General features: G+C 46.2%; 1 protein-coding gene across 9 annotated transcripts in view; it reads left to right on the top strand.

Moving 5' to 3' along the window:
* Positions 1–15,918, top strand: part of ELAVL3 (ELAV like RNA binding protein 3) — a 93,336-nt gene that overhangs the window by 53,524 nt on the left and 23,894 nt on the right. For 6 of the 9 annotated variants that reach the window (XM_053294664.1, XM_053294662.1, XM_053294657.1 and 3 more), the window contains exon 2: positions 6,827–7,046. In XM_053294664.1, coding sequence (XP_053150639.1) covers positions 6,827–7,046 — 220 coding nt within the window. Of the gene's footprint in view, positions 1–6,823; positions 7,047–15,918 lie in introns of all 9 variants that reach the window. The other 3 variants (XM_053294663.1, XM_053294660.1, XM_053294665.1) reach the window with 1 other exon arrangement.

Here is a 15,918-nt window from a genome sequence, read left to right as displayed (position 1 = left end):
GCTTCTGTTCGATCATCACACTGGCATGAAGGCTGGGACTCAGCCTGAGCAGAAACCACAAGGGCCAATCCTGAACCCAGTCTGGCCTTTCTCCTGAATGAACCTCTGCTCATTCTCCTCACTCCAAATGCAGGCCTTGCCCTTGCATTCTCTCCCAGCTGTTCATGTGCCCTGGCCTGTTCGTAAGGCAGCAAAAACACTACAGCTGCATCGGGAGCACTTGTAGGTTCTTGGCTCAGTGTTCTAAATGTGAACCAGCAAGATGTCTGGGAAGTAGGGATGTGCGAACCGGTTCGGATCCGAACTGGTTCCAGTTCGGAGGTTCAGATCTGAACCGAACCCCCCTGGTTCGGTTCGAATCCGAACCGAACCAGGGGTGGTTCGTTTTGGACAGGTTTGGACAGGTTTGGATCGGTTCAGACACCTGAAAATTGGTAGGATGGTAGCTGGCACCCAGGGGTACCTGTCACCCAAACCCCAAAAGCAATCGGACACTCGTACGATTTTTTATGAATTTTTGAAAATTATTTTTATTTTTTTCTCATAGGATATAATGGGACTCGAACCAGAACATTATTCCTTATTGTGGAGCACCCATGGGTGCCAACAACCATGCAAACTCTGAAGCAATCAGACACCCCTATGATTTCTTATGAATATTTGAAATATTTTTAATTATTTTTCTCATAGAGTATAATGGGACCCGAACCAGTCCATATCCCCTAGTGTGGAGCACCTAGGGGCACAAAAGCAGGGTGGGTGGTAGACAGACAGGGATGCCTACCACCCAAAAAATCCCAAGGCAATTGGACACTCCTCTGATTATTGGTGAATTGTTAAAGTATTTTTGAATTCCTCATAGAGAATCATTAGGATTGCAGCAAATGTATAGCTTCACGTTGGGAGGAAAGGGGTGTTGTAGAGTGGAGTGTGGTGGGTGGTAGTTCCTAGGGTGGGCAAGGAAGCTATCAGAATTATTTGAAAGGAATTGGGCAAAGGGGTGATTTTTAAGTGATTTTTGAAGTTTACGAGTCTTTAAGGTTTTTCTCCATAAAGAAGCATGGAGGTGTCAGCAAATGTATAGCTTCACGTCGGGGAGAAAAGGGGTGTCGTAGAGTGGAGTGTGGTGGGTGGTAGTTCCTAGGGTGGGCAAGGAAGCTACCTGAATTTTTTCAAAGGATTTGGGCAGAGGGCTGATTTTTGGTTAATTGTTGAAGTTTGCGCGTCTTTAAGGTTTTTCCTCATAATAAGTTATAATGGAGCTTTCAGCAGCCCCATAAGTGCACTTGGGGGGTGCTGGGGTGGTCCAGAGCGAGTGGTGGTGTAGTGCACATAGGGTGCCAACCACCCCCATTTGTTTCTAACCCATGGGGTACAGGGTTCTGTTGTTTATGAGGTATTCTGAGTGTGGATTCTATGATAGCAAATGAGATTTTCAATGAGACACCATGAATCCACTCTAATATGCTATCATAGAATCCACACTCAATACCTCTGTCTACCACCCACCTCGCTTTTGTGCCCCTAGGTGCTCCACAATAGGGGATATGGACTGGTTCGGGTCCCATTTTACTCTATGAGAAAAATAATTAAAAATATTTCAAATATTCATAAGAAATCATAGGGGTGTCTGATTGCTTCAGGGTTTGCATGGTTGTTGGCACCCATGGGTGCTCCACAATAAGGAATAATGGTCTGGTTCGAGTCCCATTATATCCTATGAGAAAAAAATAAAAATGTTGCTCCACAAAAATGGTGCTCCACAATAAGGAATAATGGTCTGGTTCGAGTCCCATTATATCCTATGAGAAAAAAATAAAAATAATTTTCAAAAATTCATAAAAAATCATATGAGTGTCCAATTGCTTTGGGGTTTGGGTGACAGGTACCCCTGGGTGCCAGCTACCATCCTACCAATTTTCAGGTGTCAGAACCGATCCGAACCAGTCCGAACTGGTCCAAACCAGTTCGGATCCAAACCGAACCAGGGGGTGGTTCGGACAAAACCAAAACCGAACCACCCCCTCCTGGTTTGGACCTGGTTCGGATCCGAACCGAACCGGGTGAACCGGTTTTGTGCACATCCCTACTGGGCAGCCAAGGGGCAAGTCCCTCCCCCGTATTCCAGGTTGTGGGTAAAGAGGAGACTAGTATTTCTAGACAGACAGGGACTCTTCTGATCCAGACAAACAGACTTTATGGCCAGCCTAACTCAACTCGACCCAACCCAACTGTCCTAGCTGCAGGGACTCTGGAAGTGGTTTTTAATGGTGGGGGCTCAGGACTGTCACGATGTCTTGCATGATGATGCCTACTTTTCAGGTGCATTTTTACATCTGCTTTTTAATAAAGTTATAATCTATCACATTCAGCATTGTTGAAGTGAGTGGGATGGATGGATGGATGCATGAAATCTAAGAACTAGTAATGAATCAAAGTACAAATTAATCATAAAAAAGAACAGCAATGAAATGCACATAACACTTTACAAAAGATATAAAATGACCTCTCTAATGCACAAAAACTGGATGTTAAAATAAACTTACAAACTTACGGATATGTAAGCAAAGCAAACATTTTAGTGTAAAACCCCATCATCAGTGCTCACCACTGATAACCAGCTGGTTAGGGGAGGAGAGCTGGTAGGGGAGGAGAGCTGGTCTTGTGGTAGCAAGTATGACATGTCCCCTTAGCTAAGCAGGGTTCGCTCTGGTTGCATTTGAATGGGAGACTCTATGTGAGCACTATGAGATATTCCCCTTAGGGGAAGGAGCCACTCTGGGAAGAGCAGAAGGTTCCAAATTCCCTCCCTGGCTTCTCCAAGATAGGGCTGAGAGAGTTCCTGCCTGCAACCTTGGAGAAGCTGCTGCCAGTCTGTGAAGGCAATACTGAACTAGATAGACCAATGGTCTGACTCAGTATATGGCAGCTTCCTAGGTTCCTGTGTTATCACTTCATACCAGCATATGCATACCTGCTGGTAACACTTCAAGTCTTAAATATAGTAGCCGAACCGGAAGTCGGAACAATTGAGAAGGGAGAGATTATTCTAACATCCTGTTTTTGTGCAATAAAGAGGTCATTTTGCAACTTTTGTAAAAACCTTTGTAAAAATTAGTGTTCAATGTGTGCAATACTGCAATACATCCCCCAAAAACATGGAACTTAGATCCAAGTTCCAGACAATGGCTATTGACAAGTTTATTAGTGGCAAAATGGTTAATATTGCAATACAGATGGACTTGGTTATCTGCGGGGGTTCTATTCTCATCTACAACTGTGGATAACAGAACTACAGATAACAAGACCTTGAGGCAAATGGGAATTTAATGTAAACCACCCTGAGCCTTTTGGAAGGGTGGTATAAAAGTTTTAATTATAATAAAAAATAAATAAATGGAGCGGGGGTGGGGGGGGTAGGTACCTGGAGGTGAACAAAAAGGCAAAAAGAGAGCCAGCATGGTGTAGTGGCTAAAGTGCTAGACTAGGACCGGGGAGACCCGAGTTCAAATCCCCATTCAGCCATGAGACTTGCTGGGTGACTCTGGGCCAGTCACTTCTCTCTCAGCCTAACCTACTTACATAGGAAGCTGCCATATACTGAGTCAGACCACAGGTCCATCTCGCTCAGTATTGTCTACACAGACTGGCAGCAGCTTCTCCAAGGTTGCAGGCAGGAATCTCTCTCAGCCCTATCTTGGAGAAGCCAGGGAGGGAACTTGGGAACTTCTGCTCTTCCCAGAGCAGCTCCGTCCCCCAAGGGGAATATATTACAGCGCTCAGACTTCTAGTCTCCCTTTCATATGCAACCAGAGTGGATCCTGCTTAGCTTAAGGGGACAAGTCATGCTTGCTACCACAAGACCACCTCTCTTCTCATACTTCACAGGGTTGTTGTGAGGAGAAGCCTAAGCATGTAGTACATCTCTCTGGGCTCCTTGGAGGAAGAGCGGGATATAAAATGATGATGATGATGATGATGATGATGAAAGGACTCAATGTCTGGATAAAACAAACAAGTCAATAACACCTGTCTGACTGTGTAAACAAGAAATAATAATACATTATTATTTTTAAAGCAGGAAAAGGCAGAAATAAGAGAAACAAAGTGCTGTACCATGCTTCCAAGGTCTCCAGCTGTCCAGCAATGCCCCCAAAGCCCCCAGTTCCACTAGTTTTCCACAAAAAAGAATCAAAGGAATTTTGTTGACAAAATGGTTCAATTCAGCTAAATGGAGATCGTCTCCAGCCCCCCTAGGAACCACAGATAGGCATATTTTTATTATTTTTAAAACTGCATATAACAAGGTCGGGTCTGCATAGCCTGACTTCTGATACGTGAAAGTGCAGGTGCCGGGACCACAGATAACGAGGGCTTATACTGGAAGGCGATGAATGGACCTAAAGTGGATGACTGGGTGCAAGATTTACTTGATCTAGCTTTGCATGAAAAATGAACCTTCACCAAAGATGGTAAATCAGAAAAGTGGTTAAGCCAGTTATTTGGTACAACTTCCTAGAACTATATGTACACTGAGATAACCATAAAGGTAAGGTAAAGTGTGCCGTCAAGTTGGTTTCGACTCCTGGCGCCCACAGAGCCCTGTGGTTGTCTTTGGTAGAATACAGGAGGGCTTTACCATTGCCATCTCCCCCGCACGCGCAGTGCAAGATGATGCCTTTCAGCACCTTCCTATATCACTGCTGCCCAGTATAGTAGCTGCAGGGATTTGAACCCGGCAACCTTCTGCTTGTTAGTCAAGCATTTCCCCACTGCACCACTTAAGGTGATGAGATAACCATACACTTTCTAATCTCCTTATTGCTAATCAACCCAGGCACTCATATATTACATTAATTTCTTCTTATGTTACTCTTTCTTCTTTTTAGCCTACTTTCCAGTAGGCTTATGAGATCACCCCCCATTGTGTGTGTGTGTGTGTGTGTGAGAGAGAATCCGTGTCCCCATCCCCACATCAACTTCGCAATTCCTGGACCAGTATGAACCAAATCGGGCACATTTGTAGGGACACATAGGAACACTCCATGGCATAGTTTGTGATGATACTATCCACCCCGATCCAGGATGGCGAATGCATAAACCTTTGAGGTGCAAGTGGGCTAACTTGTGAACTGCCTGACCTATTGGAATCAAATTTGCTACAGCTGTAGGGACACATAGGGATGCCCTAATGGTGTAGTGTGTGATGATGTCATGCACTCCAATTCAAGATGGCGGCCGTGTGAACAACTGAGGCACTAGCTGGCTAATTTGTGGACTGTCTAACCAATTTAAACCAAATTAGGTACAGTTGCAGTGAGTGACACAAAGGGACACCATGATTCAAGATGGCGCAGGTGGAATTCAACTTTTGAGGCGTAGGTGGAATAACTTGTGAACCAGTTAACCGATTTGAACCAAACTTGCTGCAGCTGTAGGGACACCTCAGTGGCATAGTTTCCAATGATGTCATCTACCTCAATCCAAGATGGCAGATGTGTGAACGTTTGAGGCGCAAGTGGGCTAACTCGTGGAATGTCTAACTGATTTGAACCAAATTTGGTATAGTTGTAGTGAGTGACACACAAGGACACCTCAGTGGTGTAGTTTGTGATGTCATCCACCCTGCTCCAAAATGGTGGATGCGTAAACCTTTGAGGCACAAGTGCACTAATTGGAGGACTGTCCAACCAATTTGAACCAAGTATGGAATAGCTGTAGTGAGTGACACACAGGGACACCTCAGTGGTGCAGTTTGTAATGATGACACCCACCCTGATCCAAGATGGTGGCCACATACACATTTGAGGTGCAAGAGATCTAACTTGTGGACCTCGATTTGCAACAAATTTAGTCCAGATGTAGAGTCAGTGAAAGGAAAGTAGGGTGATTAGTTCTTATTAGAACAACTTGTTCTTTCTGCTTTCCTCTTCTTTCTTTTCCTTCCTTCATTGGATAAATATTGAAGTAGGAGGCAGCATGGTGTAGTGGTTAGAGTGCTGGACTAGGACCGAGGAGACCCGAGTTCAAATCCCCATTCAGCCATGAAACTAGCTGGGTGACTCTGGGCCAGTCACTTCTCTCTCAGCCTAACTTACTTCACAGGGTTGTTGTGAGGAGAAACTCAAGTATGCAGTACACCACTCTGAGCTCCTTGAAGGAAGAGCAGGATATAAAATGTAAAAATAAAATAAAATAAATAAATAAGAGAGTAGGATACAATGATAATAGGAAACTGAATATGTTGTAAATGAGAAAAATGTTCAAGAAACTATTTATTAAAAAGTCAAAGTAAAATTATAGATCACTTAAGAAGTTCATACTTTCATATAGAATGTATGAATTTCAGTTATGAAACATTTTTATGATGAAGTTAAATCACATTATTTGTTTAGAGGATGCAACAAGTAAGGTCTTTTGAAGAAAGCTGGGACTTTTTCATTTATTATTGAGACCATCAGGTTGCATTTTACATACTCTGGGTTTTATTTTTTGATTTGTGTGTGTGTGTGTGTGTGTGTGTGTGTGTGTGTGTGTGTGTGTTTCCCTCCAACCTGCAAGTAGCACACTTTACATTGCACTGTTTGAGGCCGGCAAGTTTAGCAGACAACATATGCACACTTACCTGATTATCTTGGGCGGGGGCCGGGAGCCTCATCTCTCCTGGCCAATATTAGGCAGGGCTCTAGCATCCTCTGTCATCTACTACCAGGGTCCACATTGGAAATGAAGGGGACCAAATTCAAGGGTGGTGGCTGAGTTAGTTTTGCTTCTCATTTTTTCATAACAATAACCCCCTTCCTTCATTCCCTCTTGTTTTCAGCAGATAATCAGCACAATGGAGACCCAAGTGTCCAATGGCCCTACAAGCAACAGTTCCCTCCCCAATGGGCCACTGATCAGTGCCAATGGTGCCACTGATGACTCCAAAACTAACCTCATAGTCAACTACCTTCCCCAGAACATGACGCAGGAGGAATTCAAGAGCCTCTTTGGAAGCATTGGAGAGATTGAGTCCTGCAAGCTGGTCCGAGACAAAATCACAGGTAAGAGGGTGTGTGTGTGTGTGTGTGTGTACCTGTGTGTGCATGTATGTGACTCTCTGATTCAATTCAGACATCAAGCTAACTCAAGAACATCGTGGTCTCTGTCTTCTACACCAATGGGCTATGAGCCTGCGCAGAGACCTCATCGGAACCTAACAAGCGCAATTCTCCTGCTTTGGGCGGGAACCCCTCCCTCAGCCGCTTTATGCGGCTGCTCCACTCCTCATCCTCTCAGTCTTTCTTCATCCGTGCTTCAGTTAACATCGTGGAATCTGCAGCTCAGCAACGAGTAGGATCAAGATCTCCCCTTGTTTTTTCTCCCTGCTTCTTTAGTTTCTTAGTTTTTCTTTCTTTGTTTCTCAACAGCACTGGGTTCTATTCCCGATACTTTCTTGTGCCAAAGCCCAATGGTGGTCAGTGCCCTATACTAGGCCTTAGGGCTCTAAACAAATATTTGGTCTACAAAAGGTTCCGAAGGTTCCAACCATTATGATCATCCTGGAAAAGAACATGTGGATGGTTCCCTGGATTTAAAAGATGCATACTCTCACGTTCCAATACGTCCTCAACATCGACACTTCCTGCAGTTTCAGATCTGGGGTGGGGGTGGGGGTCCCCTATAAATTCAAGGCCTTGCCATTCGGCCTCATGACCGCACCGAGGGTCTTTACAAAATGTCTGGCCCCGGTGGTGGCATTTCTGCAGGAGCAAGGTTTACAGGTGCTGCTGTAACTAGACGATTGGCTCATCTTGGCGAGCACTAGGCATGCGGTCCAGGACGCCCTCGAGATTGTGATAGATATCCTGTAGGAGGTGGGTTTCCAAATAAACTTCAAAAAATCTCAGTTCAAACCCACTCATTGAATTCAGTTCATTGGACTGATATTCGACACGACCTTGGAAAAGGTCTTCCTTCCAATGGGCCACATAGTTACTCTCCAGAGACTGGCGGCAGCTTTCCTAGCCGGTGGCCCACAGACTATGTGCTCCATACAGTGCCTGCTGGGTCACATGGCAGCAAGTACGTACTGCTACCTCAAGCGCATCTTCGAATGCGTGTCATTCAGAGGTGGTTTTTAGATGTGTTCAATCCCCTTCGGGATCCGGGCCATTTAGAACACACGCCCCCTTGATGAGTACGGGCGATGGCTGAATGGTGGATGGCGTTTCAGCACTTATTTATTTATTTATTGTTAAATCTATCTATCTATCTATCTATCTATCTATCTATCTATCTATCTATTGTTAAAGAGCAGCGTGGTGTAGTGGTTACAGTGCTGGACTAGGACCGGGGAGACCCGAGTTCAAATCTCCATTCAGCCATGAGACTTGCTGGGTGACTCTGGGCCAGTCACTTCTCTCTCAGCCTAACCTACTTCACAGGGTTGTTGTGAGGAGAAACTTAAGTATGTAGTACACTGCTCTGGGCTCCTTGGAGAAAGAGTGGGATATAAAATGTAAAATTAAAAAAAAAAAATTATATACCGCCTTTCATTAAAACAATCCCAAGCCAGTTTACAGCAAAATTTAAAAACAAGATTTTTAAAAAGACATAATTAAAATATTAAGCTAAAAATATAAAACAAATCTGATTAAAATTTTTAAAAAGCATGAAAGCAATACAGAGTACAAAGACCAGCAGCAGAGACAATCAAATAAAAGCCTGGGTAAAAAGCCACAATTTCACATGCTTTCTAAAAGCTGTGATGGAGACCGAGGAGCAAATAGCCATTGGGAGAGCATTCCAGGGTCTGGAGGCAGCAACAGAGAAGGCCCTGTCCCACGTGCATGACAACTGAGCCTCATTGTCGGCATCCGGAGCAGAGCCCCCTCAGATGACCTCGTCAAGCGGGCTGCAACCTTTGGGAGCAGGTGGTCCCTCAGGTACCCCGGGCCCAAACCGTTAAGGGCTTTAAAGGTCAAAACCAGCACCTTGAATTGGACCCGGAAACAAACTGGTAGCCAGTGCAGCTCTTTCAAAATGAGTGTGATGTTCTCCCACTGGGCAGCTCCAGATAAAACCCTAGCTGCTGCATTTTGCACTAGCTGCAGTTTCCAGATATTCTTCAAGGGCAGCCCCACGTAGAGCGCATTACAGTAATCCAGCCTTGACGTGACTAAGGTATGGGTAACTGTGGCCAGATCTGCCTTATCGAGAAAGGGACGCAGCTGGTGCACTAGCCAAAGCCGTGCAAAGGCACCCCTGGCCACCGCCTCCACCTGAGCTTCCAAAAGCAGAGCCAGGTCCAGTAATACCCACAAGCTGTGTACACTTGAATGTCAGTACTCCCTTTCAGGCCCCTTAAGCTTGATGTGTGGTCATGACAGACGCATTGGAAATTGGCTGGGGGGCACACCTGGAAGGGCTTCGTCTGAGTGGACAATGGTCCCCCAAAGAGAGGGCTCGACACATCAATTATCTGGAGCTGTTGGCCATTTTCAACGCTCTTAAAGGCTTCCTGCCCCTGACTGGGGGTCATTCAGTGATCATACAAACAGACAGTACAACGGCAAAAGCCTATGCCAATCAACAGGGCGGCACGTCCTCAAGGAGCCTTCTGTTTCTGGCTCTGGACCTGTGGCGTTGGTGCGTGGCACATGCAGTATCACCTCAGGCAATTCATATACAGGGAGCGCTGAATGTCCAAGCAGACACTCTGAGCAGATTGATGGTGGTCTCCCACGAGTGGGCTTTATACCAATGTGTTCTCAGGGACATATTTGTACAATAGGGAGTCCCATCGCTGGACCTTTTTGCTTCCCGGGACAATGTTCAATGTGCCCTCTATTGCTACAGGGGAGGGGAGAGTGAGGGCTCTCTGGGCGATGCCTTCATCCTATCTTGGACGGGCCCTCTACTGTATGTGTTTCCCCCGTTTCCCCTCATTCTGAGGGTGCTGTTCAAACTGAATGTGGATTGGGCCTGGGCAATCCTGATAGTCCCGTGCTGGCCCAGGAGGCCTTGGTTTCTGGTCCTGAGGCGCTTGGCGGTGGATTGGAAACACCTGACTGCCCTGCTGGACCTGCTGTCGCAGGAGAAGGGACGGGTGCTTCATCCAGATGTCCGGTCCCTCTATCTGACAACATGGAAGGTCCTGCCGACTTCCCATTGAGATTTAGGGAAGTTCTGGTTGCTGCCAGAAAGCAGTCCACACGGAAATCCAGTGATCAAATGGACTCGTTTCTGTTCCTTCGTTGTACTGCATAGCTTTGATGCTTTTAATCCATCCGTTCGAGATATATGTAATTATCTGTTGTCTCTTAAGGAATCTGGTTTAAAGCTTTCATCCCTTAAGGTGTATTTGGCTGCCATTGTGGCATGTTCCCCTGCTGACCAGGCTTCATGGTTTAAAGATTCGGTGGTGAAATGTTTTCTGAAAGGTTTGACTCATATGTTCCCAGATGATCCTGTCATGTCACCAACCTGGGACCTGTCGCTGGCCTGCTGTGGCCACCATTTGAGTCCTTGGCTTCAATTGATCCTCGTCTTCTGACCTGGAAGGTCGCCTTTTTGGTGGCTGTGACGTCCTCCAGGAGGGTCAGTGAGTTGAGGGTCCTGAGTGTTGACCAACCGTACCTTCAGTTCCATAAGGACAAGGTCATACTCAGGCCAGATGTCTAGTTCCTGCCTAAAGTGGTGTCCATATTTCACCATTCATCCCCACTCACTTTGCCTGTGTTTTTTCCAAATCCTTCATTGGATGCGGAAAGACGCTTACACTATTTGGACGTTCGAAGGGCGTTATCCTTCTACGTTCAGAGGTCTGCTGACTGGAGGAAATCTCCTTCCTTGTTTGTTCTATATGATGAAGGTCTACAAGTTTCGGCCCAATCCATGTCTAGATGGATTGTTTCCACTATTGAACTTTGTTATCTATTGGCCCATAAGCAGTTGCCTGCTACGGTTAAGGCACACTCTGTTAGGTCCATTGCGGCCTCTGTGGCCTTGGATCGGGCGGTCCCGTTGGACGCTATGTGTCAGGCAGCTACTTGGGCTTTGCCCCATTCATTTATTTGTCATTATACAATTGATACCAGGGCACAGAATGATGCTGTGTTTGGCAGGAGTGTCCTGCAATCCATTTTCATTTGATGTACTTGTTTCTGAAATAAAAATTTCTGGCAGATAATATTTGCTTCTGTTCTTCCCTCCTCCTTGGGTGCTAGCTTGTTATGCGCCCATTTGTGCAGAAGACAGAGACTACGTTGAAGAACAGCAGGTTACTCACCTGTAACTTTGGTTCTTCTAGTGGTCATCTGTCCTTCTACACGCCCTCCTATCCTCACTGAAGCTGGACTCTGTGACTGAGGGGATGAGGAGTGGTGCAGCCGCATATAGCAGCTGGGGGCAGGGTTCCCGCCCAAAGCAGGAGAATTGAGCTTGTTAGGTTCCGACGAGGTCTCTGCGCAGGCACATAGCCCATTGGTGCAGAAGTACAGATGACCACTAGAAGAACCAAAGTTACAGGTGAGTAACCTGTTGTTTGTGCTAGCCAGAATTTAGAATTCCAGCCATGATCCAAGCTTCCAGATATACAGCCTGCATGTACATACATAGCTTGGAGCTGTTTATCTACACTCATTCAGTTTGATAAGGTCATAAGTTCACTCCTATCTCCATGGTTCAGCAGCCTCTCGAAACTGCTGTGGTTTTGTGAGTCCCAATATCATACCAAGCCATATTTAGCACAAACCAGTTTGCAAGCCCACTTCAAACCATGGTTTCTGATTATGGTCTGCTGGCTGATTGCAAACCATGATTTCCCAATTCTGAACTGACAAACTGTGTTAAAGGGAAGCAGACTATGAAGGGATCTAAAATGATCTCACCAAACTGTGCAAATGGGCAACAAAATGGTGAATGAGATTGATTTAGATATGTTTTTTTTAAGCGATGCATATTTGGAGATACAAAAAACCCTAACTTTCTGTATAGTGTCTGAACTGACAGTGACTGATCAGGAATGAGATAATGAAGTTGTGATGAAAAGATCAAATAAATGATAATAACAACTCAGTGTGCCTCAGCCGTAAAACAGAAAAAGGTGCAGAGAATGGCAACCCAAAATATTGGGAGATTGACCCTTCCTACCACAAAAGACTAAAGCGCTTGGGGCTTTTTGGATTAGAAAGAAGATGATTAAGGTATGGTAGTGTTCTGTATAAAAATGCTTCATTGGAGAAAGTGAACACAGAGGAAGAACTCTCTTTCTCTCATAATACTGAGGTCAGAGCTATCCAATGAAACTGATCTGTGTTAGGTTCAGGACAGACAAAAGAAAGTACTTTTTTCACACAGTGCATTATTAATATACTAGGAGTTTTAAGCCCGTTTAAATAACGGGCGCTAGGACCTTTTTTTTTTAAATTTTGTTGTCCTTTATTCCTGGAGATGTTGTTTCCTTCCCGCCTCTCGCCCCCCCCCCCCCGCCCTCCCAGCTTCCCAAAATCTCCTTCCCCGCTCCCCCCCCAATGATTAAGGGCCAAAATGGCCCATGAGAAGGCCACCCCCGCCTATCGCCCACCCAGCTGCCCAAGCCCACCTTACCCGCTCCAGCCCGCGACAGTCGGGCGAAGAAAAAACATAATTCGCACAGAGGAAGTGAGGAGCTCACAAACAGAGCTCCTCTCTGTGCTAATCTGCTGCCCATACTGTTGCAACCATTGCAACAGTATGGGCAGCAGATTAGCACAGAGGGGAGCTCTGTTCGTGAGCTCCTCACTTCCTCTGTGCGAATTATGTTTTTTCTTCGCCCGACTGTCGCGGGCTGCAGCGGGTAAGGTGGGCTTGGGCAGCTGGGTGGGCGATAGGCGGGGGCGGGGGCGGCGGCGGCCTTCTCATGGGCCATTTTGGCCCTTAATCATTGGGGGGGAGCGGGGAAGGAGATTTTGGGAAGCTGGGAGGGCGGGTGAGGGCTTGGGCTCCGTCTCTTTTGGCCGAGGCGGTGGTTTCCCCCGCCGCCGCTTCTCCGGCGCTAGTGAGTGCTCCGGGCCCACCCCCACTCCCTCTTGCCCTCCCCCCTGCCCAGAAGACTTGAGCTCCACCCACCACTCACCCGGCAACTTTATTTAGTGGTCGAAAGTGGGCTGCCTCCATGGCCACGCTGCCGGTCCGAACCGGGCCGCCCCCGCCCCCGCCTCACATTCCCGGCCGGTCTCTCCGGCCGGGCAAGGGCCGCAAAGTGTCCTCATCACTGGGCTTTGGTGGTGCTGCCAGGCCTCGGTGGCGGCTCCGCCGCCACCTCAGCCAGCTTCCCTCACCGCCTCTTCCCCCCGCCCGGCTTCCTCTGGCCCCCCGCGCTGCATCCTCTGGCCGAGACGGCGGCTCCGCCACCGCCTCGGCCAGCTTACCCCGCCGCCTCTTTCCTTGCTTCCCGGCTTCTTCTGGGAGGCCTTTTCTGGCCGCCCAAGATGTCCACTGGGTGCTGGCGGTCGTGCCTCCCTGGCCTGTTCTGGGCATGCGCTCTGCACATGCCCAGAACCGTCAAGGGAGGCATGAACACACGCTTGGTGTCCGTCCACGGACGGACACCAAGCGTTTTATTAGAGAGGATGGAATTTGCTGCCACAAACCAACATGGCAAAGCAGATGACGTGTTTAATGTCTCATCCAGTTAGGTTCTATTAAAAGAGGCCTAGACAGACTCATGGAGGAGGAGTCTCACAATAGCTATTAGTCATAAGGGAGCCTCCTTGCTCAGAGGCAATATTCCACTGAATTTCAGTTGCTGGGGAACATCAACATCTGAGGTTATTTCCTTCAAGACCTCTTTGTGGGCTTCCTGGAGGCATCTTGTTCTCCTCTGTAGGGTGCTGGATTTTGAAATTGATGCATCTTTAGTCTGATCTGGAGGGTCTTCTTATGCTCATAATGCTTATGTTTATGGTAAAGAGAGCTTAGCTATGGTTTGGCGCAAAGTGTCAAACTGAAAATGAGCCCAGACATTGATTCATAAACAGGTTTTCAAAGGACCAGAACTGAACCCAAACCTAAAATTTCTTCGTTGCCTTAAACTTGAACCAAAACCATATTCCTAAATGCAAAAAGTTGTAATGGGTTCAAAATGAGAGATTCAACAATCCGATGCTCAGCTTTCAGTTGTAGGATTCATGTTTAATTTTTCTATTCTTTATTATGGATGTTGTTCATAAACCTGTTTAAAAATACAAAAATAAATAGTTTAAAGATAATAAATGCACTAGATTGAGTTATCACTATCAACAGCCCTAGTCATTACTAGGGCTCTTCTCATGACTCTAAACAGGGCTGGAGGAGCACCCAACCAGGGTAAGTGAGCTGTGTGTACTTCTAATTAGTGTGTTCCAATCAGTGTGTACAACTGTGTGTGCACGCAAAGATCAAGTTAGGAGAAGGGGAGAGTGACTTTGTGGGAGCTGGGAACTTTGTAGGATGGCTTTTTGTCCACCCTTGATAAAACGCTGGGGACAAAATGTGGGTTATCCATGCCCATCCTACCCAGCTCCTGGCTCCCACACAAACACTTTCCTCTCCTCCTACCTTGATCTTTGTGTGTACAGAGCTGCTGACTGAGAGCACGCACAGCTCTCCTATCCTGGCTGGACTCTCACGACCCTGTTTAGGATCGTGAGAATGAGCTTAGTGCATTCATTTCATAGAGTTACAATGCAAGCAAAATGATTTGCATGAGATATTTCTCAACAGCTTAAAACTGGTTCAAACTGGTTCAAGTGTCTGAACCACTTAAAGTTGGTGGCTGTTCCGCCATGTAATACAGGTGGTACAGACCCGCCTGCACTGCTATGTGGCTCTAACACACAGTGCACGTAGCACACAAACTGTGATTGCGCAAGGGTAAGCTGTAGTGCAACAACCCTCTTGTGGACCAGCGTTGCTGTGTGTGTGAGAGCCCCACAGTGACATAGGCAGGTCTGCACTGCACATGTTATGTGCCAGAATATCAGCCACTAACTGGAACTGAAATTTTTGAATGCCTATACCTGCATTGTGGAAGGAGGGACTTGTCTCAGGGTTTGATGCTGCTTTGCATGGCATCTTTCAGGGTTTTCCTTTGATTTGCTGTGAACCACCTTTTCCTTGGAGCTTTCCCAGAGAGCAGGCTTTACCATAGGTTTCCTGACAGGCTTTACTGCGAGTTTGAAGTTGCCCCCAAAAACTGAAGCAAAAAGTGGATTTTTTTTTACCCTGGATATAAATTGGGCTATACTCTAACACACAATGAAAAACTTGGATTGTGTTTGAAGTTCTCCCTGATAACTCACAGGGACTTTGGGATACATTTGGCCAGTATGTGAACGCACACCTCCATTCCAGAGGAGATGCAAACTAAAAGCTGGGTGTGAAAAACTTCCTGGTGAACAAGGCTGGTAGATAACAATAAACCACCAATGAAGTTTAAAATTAGACCTGAATATTGTCTGTTGTAATTCATTCAAATGTGGTGAAGGTCTAATACTTAACAAACAGTAAAGCCACCTCTGAATTCTCAGCATATTTGTGCAGCTAGTAGTTTTCAACAGGGTTGCCAAACTTCCTTGTTTTCATGTGTGACTTTGTAAGTGGTAATCCAATAAGGTCAGTGCCACAGGTTTGGCCCAAGATAATGTGTTTTTTGAAGCAAGGCACAAATTATTATTAATTATTATTATTATTATTATTATTTACACAGACAGACAGGTGTTATTGACTGGTTTGTTTTATCCAGACATCGAATCCTTCCCACGGACCTGGGATGGCTGAATTTTATTATCAAAGTTGTTGATGTTATTATTATAGATATCATCGCATAAAATAGGCTGTTCCCAGTAAAGTTGCTTTTTGTAATTGGCTGATGGTAATTTCTGTGGCCCCTGTGGTGTTGAGGTGCTCTTC

This window comes from Hemicordylus capensis, chromosome 2 (genome assembly GCF_027244095.1).
Source record: "Hemicordylus capensis ecotype Gifberg chromosome 2, rHemCap1.1.pri, whole genome shotgun sequence".
Lineage (NCBI taxonomy): Eukaryota > Metazoa > Chordata > Lepidosauria > Squamata > Cordylidae > Hemicordylus > Hemicordylus capensis.
Note: the sequence above shows the minus strand (reverse complement) of the source record. Positions and strands in the feature narration are given on the sequence as shown.